Source organism: Emydura macquarii, unplaced genomic scaffold, assembly GCF_026122565.2.
Source record: "Emydura macquarii macquarii isolate MOO-44397 ecotype Brisbane River unplaced genomic scaffold, CSIRO-AGI_Emac_v2 contig_3220, whole genome shotgun sequence".
Taxonomy (NCBI): Eukaryota; Metazoa; Chordata; order Testudines; family Chelidae; genus Emydura; species Emydura macquarii.
In genome coordinates, this window is record NW_027133357.1 from 1,061,871 (window position 1) to 1,073,955 (window position 12,085).

At 55.6% G+C, this 12,085-nt stretch overlaps 1 protein-coding gene across 1 annotated transcript in view; it reads left to right on the plus strand.

Moving 5' to 3' along the window:
- The window catches only part of CPNE5 (copine 5), a 149,492-nt gene that overhangs the window by 70,606 nt on the left and 66,801 nt on the right, over nt 1-12,085 (plus strand). Inside the window, exons 8-9 of the mRNA XM_067531656.1 lie at nt 6,021-6,084; nt 11,893-11,996. Coding sequence (XP_067387757.1) covers nt 6,021-6,084; nt 11,893-11,996 — 168 coding nt within the window. The remainder of the gene's footprint in view (nt 1-6,020; nt 6,085-11,892; nt 11,997-12,085) is intronic.

The window sequence follows — 12,085 nt, forward strand, 5'->3', positions numbered from 1 at the left end:
CTCTTTGTTTAAAAAAAAAGGACGGAAGCTTCTGACAATGTGTTGACTGTCAGCCCCTAAATCAGGTCACTATTAGAAACCGGTACCCATTGCCACTAAGCCCCAATCTAATGGACTGCATGAGTATCGCCCAGGTGTACACAAAGCTAGACTGTCGGGGGCCTCCAACCTAGTACTTGTTAGAGCTGGAGACGAATGGAAGACCATCTTTCGAACGCATTATGGTCACTTTGAGTATCTTGTGATACCCTTTGGGTTGACATATGCACCCACGACGTTCCAGCATTTTATTAATGATGTACTCCGGGACATTCTGGACCAATACACGGTAGCATGCCTGGACAACTACATATACCTTTGGACAATGCCAAACAGTACATCATGCATGTCCGTTCTGTCCTGGAGAGGCTATGCCAACATGGCTTTTATTTTAAACTAGAAAAATGTGCCTTTGATCAGTCCTCCATAGAATTTCTAGGGTTCATCCTTCTCCTACAGATATCAAAATGGATCTGTGCAAAGTAAAGGCAGTCCTGGAATGTCACAGAATATTTGTGAATGACAACTTGGGATTCATGAATTTCTATTGGCGGTTCATCCTGACATTCTCAGAGTGGATCTCCCAGCTCACTGCCCTGCTCCCCAAAAACATCAGGTTCCTCTGGTCTCCTGAAGTCCAGCAGGCCTTTGAACAATTAAAACTCACATTTACCACTGTTCCCATATTAATTCACCCTAACACCATGCCAGCCTTCATCTTCAAGGCAGATGCTTCCAACTTGGCGATTGGAGAAGTGTTATCCAAAAGGCATGGTTCTCAAAGACTACTACATCTGAGCAACTTCTATTCCAGGAAACTCACACCTGCAGAGCAAATTTATGACATTTTGCACAGAGAACTCCTGGCAATTAAGACCGTCTTTGAAGAGTGGTGCCATTGTCTAGAAGGAGTCTGGTATCCTCTCAAGATGTGCACTGATCATAAGACCCTTGAATATCTGCATAGGGCCAAGACTGTCAACCAATGACAAATTCAATGGACCTTATCGTTTACACACTTTAATTTTGTAATCTCCTATTGCCCAGGAACCAAAAATAGCAAGGCTGATGCTTCATCTTGGAAGGGCGAATATTACACTGACCAAAATGACTTGAACCTGTAACTCCATACATCTTCAAGCCTCACATCTTTCTGGGTGCAGCTCCCTGCCATGATTTGCTCACCTCATAACATCAGCCTCAGCCCATTAAATCCCTTCAGTCGAACAGGAAGTCATAAGTAACGAACCCCATGATCTCTGAGACAGGGTAACCTATGTAAAGCCTATGTAAATATGTTCCCCAACTGCCTCTGAGGACTACAGCCCTACAGGTATGCCATGACTCCCCCATGGCAGGACATTTTGGTCGCTTTAAAACTCAGTGCCTGTCTCTCATGTCTTCTGGCGGCCTCACATGCAGGCCACAATGCAGGCCTATGTGGCCTCTTGCAATGTACACACTCGCTCTAAGAGCTGCACAATAAACTCCTGGGATACCTGCAACCCCTTGAAATTCCATCTGACTCATAGACGGTCACTGCCTTAGACTTTGTAGTAGAACTACCCAAGTCCAATGGGTTCACAACCATCCTGACAGTTGTGGACCACTGCACAAAGACAGCACACTTCATCCCCTGCACTGGCCTGCCCTCCTCCACTCGGCTCTGTGTGGACCATGTTCTCTGCCTCCATGGCCTCCCAGAATGCATCATCTCTGACTGCAGTGCCCAGTTTATCTCCCACTTCTGGTGAGAAACTCTTTCGATTTTGGGCATCCACTGTTGCCTCTCCTCCGCCTATCACCCTCAGACTAAAGGACAAGCGGAGAGAACCACCCAGATCCTGAAGCAGTATCTTCGATGTTACATCAGCTTCCATCAGCTTCCATCCTTGCTGCAGCCCCAGGCAGAGTTTGCACACAATAATGCAGAACACACATCTGTGGGGCAAAGCCCCTTGGTTTCAAATTATGGGTTTCATCCTCAGTTTTACCCAGAGCTACCTGCAACTTCCCACAACGCAGTAGCCCTGGACTGGATACAAGAAATATGCCAAACCCAAGATAACCTAAAACTTCACCTGGAGGGCACCAAGAAGAACTACAAACAATATGCACACCACCAATGCCAGGAGGGCCCCACCCGGTCGGTAGGCCAGAAGGTCTGGCTCTCCACAAAACACCTGCCCATCAACAGGCCATCTCATAAATTAGACTACCAGTTCCTTGGACCCTACTGAAGGTGCCAGCAAATTAATCCCATCGTCTTTGCACTCAACTTGCCTCGTTCACTCCGAATACACCCAGTTTTCCACATATTACTCTGAAGCCTCACCTTCTGGAGCCATTCCCTCACTGCTCCCAACCCCGTCCCCCACCAGTACGGGTTCAAGACCATAGTGAGTATGTTGTCCATGAGATCCTTGATGCCAAACATCAGATGGTAATAAACGCTGGTATTTTGTGGATTGGGAAGGCTACAGTCCTGGAGAGCACTCCTAGGAACAGGCAGAGAACATCTGTGCTCCTGCACTGGTAAACACCGTCCACAAAAACCAGGCTCATGACCAGCAGGAAGGCTCACTAGGGAGGGGAGTGATGTGAGGAATTGCAGGCATTCAACCTAGGCCCACGGAGCCCTAGGTTGCGATCAGGACACAACTGCCACCCAGCGGCTCATATAAGTGCCTGTAGAAGGGAACCAGTGAAGTGCTAGCTTGCAAAGGGCCCCGCCCCCAAAGCTCCTGATTGGGAGAAACGTCCAGCATCTCCGGTTGGCTGAGGAGTTCTATTTAAACCAGGAAGAGGTGCAGGAAGTTGTCTGAGCTACTGTAGGAATCCTGGATTGGCTGCTAGAGATCTCACCCGCTTACCTGAGTCCTGCCTCCTCATCCCAGACGCAGCTGCACCCCTGCTCCTGCACCTGACTCCTGATGCTGTCTCGAGCTCTGACCTTTGGCTCGGCATTGGATTCTAACCATTAGGCATGACTGCCCAGTCTTGGTCATTACACAGCCCTTCCCCAACTGGGCTTCACTCTCAAGTAACCCTGGCCTGCCTGCTGTCAAGTGAAGTGACCTGACAGTAACCTACCTGGCCTCTCAAGCCCTTCTTAACCCCATCAGGGCTGGTGCGGGGTGCACACCCCATCAGGGCTTCCCTTATCTATTTTTTACAATTCCTATCTTCTCACTTCTACTCACTCCTATCAGCTTCCCCATTCTTCCATTTGTTACATATATTTATTTTGTTATAGCTGCCTTCGCTTCCCCTCCAGACCAGGTTGTTTTTTAATGAAGCACGGCCTTCTTCCTCCATTGCGGCTTTTTGGGCATCTTGGAAGGTGTTCTTAACTGATTCCTAATTATCGCTCACATTTTTCTGATTAAATCCTTCTTCCCAGGTGACTTGGCTCATAATTGTTTTAGCTTTGTGAAGTTGGCCCTATTAACACACCAAGTGTATCTGTTACTGGGCTGGACTCTCTTCTGCTTGCATATTATCAATGTAATCAAGTCATGATTCCTTGTATCTAAGTTGCCATTAAGTTTTAGTTCTATGATCCGTTGCTCTTTTTCTGTTAAGACAAGGTCTTATGTGGAATTCCCTCATGTTGGCTGCAACACTTTTTGAGTTAGGAAATTGTCAGCTAGAATATTCTGAAATTCCAAGGATGTTTTAGTATGGGCAGCTTGAGACATTCAGCATGTCACTTGGATTGAATTCCCCCGGATCACAGATTTCCCTATACATTATAGATAGACGCGTGGGGAGCCAATCATCTTGTTGTCATTTGGGGTTCATAGCAGACACCAATTAATTCCCTATCTGGTGCTCTATCTGTTAGGATGTTGATCCATAAGCATTCAAGATAATTTTCTTCCAAGTTATCAGTGACTTGGAAACAGGCAATGCCATTTTCTGGCATACAGTGCCACTCTTTGTCCCCCTTTGCCCACTCAGGTCCTTCCTAAAAGGTTCTAACCATTGATTTTAACACTCCAATCATGGGGATTGTCCCATCTGGTTTCAGTAACACAACTAGCCCACATTTATGCTCATAAATGAGCAATTCCAACTCCTTTGTTACCCAGGTTTGTTAGCCAGGCTCCCAGCATTGGGGTAGAGGCAATTCAAGATGTTCTCTTCATGTCCTTCGGGTCCTTTCCAACCTAAGTGAATCATCGGAATCACCTCCTACTGGCTTTGGTTCCTGGAGGAGTTATGGTAGCCATCCCTCACTGGAGCTGCCTGCAGTCCTGGGTCCATAGTGACACAGAAACTTAACACAAGGTGCTCCCCAAAATATAGGATGGGATTGCAATACCGGTCACAGGCATGTGGGTCAGATCCGCAGCTGGTGTCAATTGGCCTAGCTCTGCGGGAGCCGATAGCGAGAGCAATGGTGATTGTGGTCAGTTAATGGGTTCCTTGTTTGGAGGCCGAGTGTGGCTGATCAGCCCCCAATTTAGGATGCTCATTAGAACCTCTTAGACATTCCCTCAGAGCCCCGGCTGCCAGCAGTGCAGGGCTCTCTAGGGTAGCCCCTGAATTTAAACCAGTCACCAGACCCCTTCTAATGCTGGTTCAGCAAAGCGGTCCTGACCGTGGTGGCTCGGTGTCTACCTGAGACCCATCTCCTGTGTCTGACACTGGCTCCCCCTTGGCCATTGGTTTTGGGCTCCGTGCTCCTCCTAGCCGCCAGCAGGGTCCACCAAGAGACATGCTCATTGCATCAACAGCCTGCTCGACTCCATGCCCTCCAGCAGGGTGGTCAAGTCCAAAGCTATTGGGATGGGGCAGCCAGCCTTACACTTGGTGAACTGGTGTTTTAATAGCTCTCAAAGCACTGGACAGATCATGCCTAACTAACCCCAGGAAGGCGGGACCATCAGCCCCATCTGAGAGGTGGGGAAACTGAGGCACAGAGCAGTGACGTGACTTACTCAAAGGTCAGCCAGGAGGCCAGTGGCAGAGCTGGGATGAGAACCCAGGCCCTTGAGCTCTTTCCTCCTGGCTTTTCAATCAACAAGCCTGATGGGGATGGAAACAGACGCCACTGAGCTGAATATAACAGGTGCCCCCAAGAGCCCGGCAGCTTGGTGTGGAGGTCGCTACCACTGGGCTGGCTGTGGGGAAGTGGGGTCAGAAATTGGAGCCGTGGGAACTGTCCAGGGACCCACCAGGCTGGTGGAGGGAAGGAAGGGGAGCCCTGCAGTGAAGTGGTCCTTTGTCCCAGTGGGTGACACTGCCCAGGTGACACGGTGCGGCAGACTGGAGCTCTCCAGGCCTCCCCAGCTCTCGTCAGCCAGGTCTCCATAGGGCAGGCGGGTTAGTGCCACCGCAGGGCACCCAGCGAGCAGGGCGAGAGCAGCCTGAGCCCTGCCTGTGCCAGGACTGCACCCCGGCCAGTGACGCCTCTGGAATGTCCTGCTGCAGACAAGGCCAGGTGGGGCGGGGAAGGGGGTTCCCTTCCCCAGGGACTCCTGCTGGGCCCAATGCGCTCCCCGGAGGCTGGGCAGGGGGGTGTCACAGACACATCACGCTGGATTGCACCCCCCCCCCCAAATGCATCTCTGAATCCCAATTCCTTCTGAATCCCCACCTCCGGGTCGCGACGCCCCTTCGCCTGCCAGGGGAATTCATGCTAATCAGGGAAATGTTCCTGGGGCGGAACCCTGAGCGCCCCCCGCAAAGCGCAGCCCCCATTGGAAGGGGGCAGAGAGCGCGGGGAGGTGGGGGGAGGAGACAGAGGGGGAGAGGGCAGCAGAGGGGGATGACGGAGCTGGGGAAGGAGAGGGCAGACAGAGGGGAGCGGGTGCCCCTTGGCAGTGATGGAGATGGGAGGCATATGGCTGAGGCGATAGAGCCAAGGGGTGATGAGGGTGGGAGGGAGGCTGATCGAACGGGTGCATGGGAGTGGGGGGCCCATGGCGTTCTCTCGGGGTGCTCAGATCCAGCCCCTCTCTTTTCTCTTGCAGTGGGATTCCAGGGAAAAAATGTGGCACCATCATCCTGTCGGCCGAGGAGCTGGGCAACTGCAGGGTGAGTCATGGCCGCTACGCCGCCCGGCGCGTCTCAGGCTGGCAATGGCAGGAGGGCACCTGGGAGCTGCTGGGGGACTCACAGAACCTGCCTGGGGTTGGGATTCCCCTGGGCAGGGTCCCAAGGGGCGGCATGGAGGCAGACGGAGGGGTCTGTGCTCAGGACAAGCTGGCTACTGAGTTCCCACCGATGTGCCTGTGCACACCGCCAGCATCACAGCAGAGCCCACCAGCAAAGCAGGGGATCTGGGCAGGGGGCTGCTGGGATGGGAGACCTTTCCCAAGGAAACCCGGCGTCCTGCAGGGAGTGATGGGGGTGGTTCAGTAGGGGGCGCTCTCCACTTGCACTCAGTGCTGACCTCAGGGCGGTGCTAGGGGGTGCTGTGCTACAGGGAACAGAGTGGGGGTCAGTAGGGGGAACTCTGCCCTTGCTCAGTGCTGACCTGAGGGTGGTGCTAGGGGGCGCTGTGCTATAGGGGGGTCAGAAGGGAGCGCTCTGCCCTTACACTCAGTGCTAACTCCAGTGGTGTAGTCCATAGTCGAGGGTAAACTGAGTTCACCCACGTCTCATTTGGGGAATGTAGCCTTCAGTTTAGGCTCATTTACCCACTTTTTTTTCACCACCCCACGGGCTGACCCCAGTGCCGCTGCGTGGCAGTAGGGGGTGGGGAGACACCCTCATTGGATCTTCCCCCTGTGCTTCCCTCCTGGCCTGGCCCCGATCCCCTCTCTCCCCCTGCACGGATCACAGAGGCCCTGGCCCATCACCTGCTCCCGTCTCCTTGATCCTCAGCGGCTGCTGTCCACGCACAAAGGCGGAGTCGCCGGCTCCGCGCTCCAGCGTGCCCCGGCCAGTGACCCGCGCGAAGGGCTCCGTGCCGGCTGTGACGCTGAGAGCAGGGGCTGCGGGGAGCAGAGCCAGGCTGGGAGCACACGTTGTAGGCAGGAAGCACGATCCTGCCCAGAAGCGGCGCCTAAGGAGGGATAATTACTCCTGATTAATATTTCATCACTTAATCTCGCTAAACAAAGAGGCCTAGGAGGCGTGAGGAGGATTTCGTCACAGCCAGGGCTTTTTCCCCCCCTTGCTTTATTCTCTTATAAGAATTTGTGGTTGAACATAAAGCTTGTGGAACTGCCAGGCAGGCAGAATGCAAGCAAGGGCCAGGCAAGCTTCCCCTGGCAAAGCCCTGCTGACGCACCTCACTCCTGACCCGCAGCCCCTGCTATCCCAGCTTTGGGCCCCCACAGCTCTGCCCATGTCCCTCACTCCTGACCCGCAGCTACCCCAGCCTGGGCTCCCCGCACACAGCTCTGCCGGTGCCTGCTCGCTCCCTTGCTGTGACACTGGCAGTCCCTGAGGATGGGTTTGCGATGCACAGGGATGTTGGCTAGGATGAGGCTACCAGACTCGTCAACACTCAGACCTAAGCTAGGGTTGGAAACTGGAGTCAGATCCTCCATTGATGTAAACCAGTGTCACTCCACTTCAGTCCATAGAGTAACACTGATTTCTACCCTCCCGCCTCACAGTTCTGGGGTACCCACGGCAGGACATGGACCCTACCTGGGTCCTACCTAGGTTCCCAAGCATGGTCGACTCAGCACATCAGTGCTTCTCCAGCAGGGCTCACTGGAGGCTTCTTCCCCGTGCACCAGGCATCCTGTCCTCTGGCTTGCTGCTCTGCCCACTCGGGCAGGCCTGGTCTCTTCCTGCATGCAACGCTGCCTCTTCCTCAATTCTTCTTCCCAGGCTTTACTGTCCACCCTTCTCTGCAGAACAGCCATTTTCCCATGCAGGGCTATTGCTTTTCACGTGTTGCCCAGCATCCTTGCTTGACATGCAGGCTTTATGCATGCGTCACAGCCAGCTTTCCATGCATGCCCAGGAAGGAAGATAGATCAATAGATAGATGATAGCCCATTCGCCACTGCAGATGTCTCCAAGGGGCGGCGGGCACGCAGGGGGCTCACTGAGAACTTTATTGACAGGCGTCAGCATCTCCTAACAATGGGTCCTTACTCAAAGGGCTGGTCTAGATGAACAGTTACCGCACAGCAAACGGGGGAGTGTGCGAGCCTGCTGTGCACTCACTGGCTGCATGGCCCCTGCTGTTACACACTAACGGCTCCCTCCCCCTCTTCGAAACGGGAACCGATCAAAGGGACCCGTTAGTGCGTGGTTCGCTGGTGCACTGCAGATTGACACGCCTTAACTCTAACACGCCAGCCAGCTTTCCCAGGGGTGCAGCATCATCCAGCAGAAGCAGCCACTCCAAAACAAATCCCCGATCCCCCAGGATACAAATCGTCTCCAGCCCAGTGGTTAGACTCCATCCTTACCAGGTGGAAGACAGCATCGGGTGTGGTTACGGGGCTGGGTCCTCAGCCAGAGGGATCGGCATAGCAGCATCACAGTCAATAGCGTGACTCCCATGGGCACCAGCTGAGGGGGTCTGGCCCCTGGTCCCTATCTTGGCAGTGGGAGAGCTGGCAGGGTCGGAGAGGAAGCCCAGGGCAGAGCTGGTCTTGGGATTCTCTCCCAAGTGGAGAACTCTGGCGAGGGGCCAGGAGAGACGGAGAAGCCACCAGGGTGGAGCACGCTGCAGCAGTGCCGACCCGGGACCTCCAGGGTGCAGGCTAGGGAGGCGTTCCGCTGAGGAGCGCAGCAGGGGAAACTCAAGAGGAACAGGCATTCCAGCCTGGAGCGGCAGAGTGGTCTGAGTTTGTGTTCAGGACTAGTCAGCAGACTCCACAGGGATCCTGCAAGTCTGAAAGGAGGGGGAACCTGGAGAACCGTGGAGCCTGGGTAGATGGAAACTCTGAGAGCAGGAGTGGAAGGAGTGGAAGGGGGGGACTGGGAATGGCTTGGCCGAGGGCACCGTGGGCGGCCTGTCCTGTGCACTCAAAGAGAGGACATGCTCGACCTTGTTCATCTTGGGGCCGGATCCGCAGCTAATGGGTGTGACTGAACCGGGCTCAGCGGGACAGCCGGGGTAACACCAGCGGAGCCAGGCCTGTTTCATCCGGCCCCGGGACTCCCGTGATGGCGCAGGATGGCTGGGCAGGGTCTCTGCCATGGGTGGCATCAGGACACAGTCAGAGCTCTGCTGAGCCCTGGGCCCGCGTTCACCTCGGCTCTCGAAGATGGAGGCTGCAAGCCCCTCATTGTACCGCGGCTGTGCGGTGCCGGCGCCCCTGAGCAGGAAGCTCTGCCCCGGGCCTCGGAAAATCTCATTCCATTCCTCCGAGCCAGGCCAGCCGCGCTTCTCAGGGACCAGCTCCTCCTAGGATTAATCACTGCCCAGGCCAGCCAGGTTTTGTCCTGGCCCCAACAGATCCTCCCTGTACAGCGCACCAGCCTTGCACCCACAGGACTTGGCTCCTGCAGCCCCTGGGAGCCAGCTCTGATCCCCTGACCCCCGTGCAACCGCGGCGGTGCTGGGGCGGGGATGTAAACGAGAGCAGAACTGAGCCGTGGGTTTGTACGCGTCAGGCAAGTGGGCGTGAATCTGTGTGTGTGTGCGTGCGCGCGTACGTACATAGGTATGAACAGGTGCGTTTGTGGGGGGGATGCCAAGGGCTGTTGGGTGCATACAGTGTGTGTACTGTGGGAGTGTGTGGATTCGAGTGTTTGTGTACTCTGGGGTGTACAGCTATGAGACTCCTTCCAGCAGCTCGTGCCTGACCACAGCCAGCACAGATGGGGCCACCCACAAACGCAGCAGCAGGTAGCTGGCACGAGCTGGCAGAGTGCAGCCGTCAGTCAGCACTCCTGGGGAGCCATCACGGCTGTCAGCACCAGCCGCTGCATTGCTGCCGGGGCAGGGGACGCAGCCGGGCTGTGCGCTCCCTCCTCAGGGAAACCCGAACAGCTCCGAACTCACCCCCGGACAACGCCCCCATGGGCACACGGACACCAAACACAGCCAGTCGCTGGCCCCACAGCCTCACACACACACACATTCACTCTGAAATGCCCATCACGCCCACATGGACTCACGTGGTCTCTAAACACACACAACGTACACAGAGGTACACAGTCTCTAACCTGTCCATAAAGTGTCATACACACACACACACGCTCACATGGCTACACACACAGAGAGAGGCTCACATGGCCACATACACACACACACACACACACAGGCTCACCTGGCTACACACACAATCATTTCACAGTCACACACAGCCTCACAAACACACACCACCAAGAGTCCACACTTGGGCACTCTCCTGTGTACATGTAGATTGAACACGCTCACACGCCGCCCCTACCACATTGGACACATCCTCCACACCCGGATATTGGTGCAACTCCCCCCGCAACCTCCCCCCAGCACTAGCACGGATACCTGCACCCCCTCAGTTACAGGAAGCTGCTGGAAGACTAGAAAGCATCCTGGCCATCTGTTCTGCTGCGGAGAGCAATGAATTCCCCGTGCGCTGACGGGGCTGATTCCACAGGCTGGTGTGAGCAGGTGGAGACGCTTGACTGGAGTAGTAGCAGGGGCCAGGTTCTCTGCTCACTTACACTCGTCTGACACCGCTGTGGAAGAGGTTGAAGCAGCTTCCCCTTGGGGCCGCACCTTGCCCAGCCTCTGGCGCGGGACGGCGACACCTCTGGAGCCGCTGGGATCTGGGCTCCATCTCTCCTGCCGCCGAGGGCTGCCGGCTCGCTGGCGCTGCCGCCTGTATGGGGAGCGACGTGGGGCGCGGAGGCGTTCTGGCTGTGTGGGGCTGAAATGCAGCACGGCACGTCCCAAGCAGGACAGGAGGCGCAGAGGGAGCTGAGCCTGTATTAACGCCAGCTGCCAACAGGTCTCCCCCATGGCTGCCGGCTGCCCTGGTGTCTCATCATAAACGGAGTCCCTGTTTCATAACACATGTTCAGGACGGGCCTCCCACAGGGCCCAGCTGGGAAGCTTTGTTTGGCAATTCCTGGGCTTCCTGCACTGCGCTGCTAAATCACAGGCTTCATTCCTGCCCTGCAAACCTTTTCTTGTGTTGCTCTCCTGGTGCAGCTCTGGGGAGCCCCAACACACGCGATGCAGGCGAGGGTTAGGCGTGGCAAGAGATTTCCCCCTAGCTCAGACTGGCAGGGACTTAGGGGGACTCGCCTTTCTCTGCAGCGTGGGGCATGGGTTGCCTGCGGTGGCCATCTGGGCGTGTCCCCAGCTAATAAGTTCCCTGCTACTGCAGGGGCCTCAGGCACTGGGGGTCCCGTGGTGCCTGAGGACTGAAATGCTTTGATCCAATGACAGTTATTGGGCTCAGGCCGGGAGTAGCCGGGTGCCATTCAGTGCCTGTGCTACACAGGCCGTCAGGCTAGAAGATCTAATGGGCCCTTCTGGCCTTACATTCTGTGATGCTTCCCCCTGCACAGTCCTGCTATTTTACCTCCATATCAACTCGCCCCCCCCATTGTAGTCCTGGGGGTCCCCCCAGCTCTGCCGATGCCCCTCAATCCCAGCCCACAGCCCCCTGTTTACCCAGCCCTGGGCTCCGCATGTACACAGAGTTCTGCTAATGTCCCTCAGTCCCAACCTATAGCCCCTATTAGTCCAGTCCTAGGTCCGTTCCCAGTGCCTCCAGTGCATCCCAGTTCTGACCTGAACCTGCCTGCACTATGCTAGCTGGGGCTGCACCAGGGCAGAGCATTCCCATCGGGCTGGATCTCTCTCCTCCACTGCCCCTGTGAGTGCGGGGCTGTTTCTGAGCCTGCTGGGCTGGTGGCCCAAGCCCCCCCTTCCGGCCTAGCCTGGCCCCCCCCAATGCCACTCACAGCACGTGCGTTTCTCCCCTCCAGGACGTGGCCACCATGCAGTTCTGTGCCAACAAGCTGGACAAGAAAGATTTCTTCGGGAAGTCCGATCCCTTCATGGTGTTCTACCGAAGCAACGAGGATGGAACGTAAGTGCCGGCCCCGCACTCTCCTCTTGGCAGTCTAGCAGTCCGGGGCGTGGGGTCCTATGCCTGCCGGCTGCGACGCCGTGCCGGCT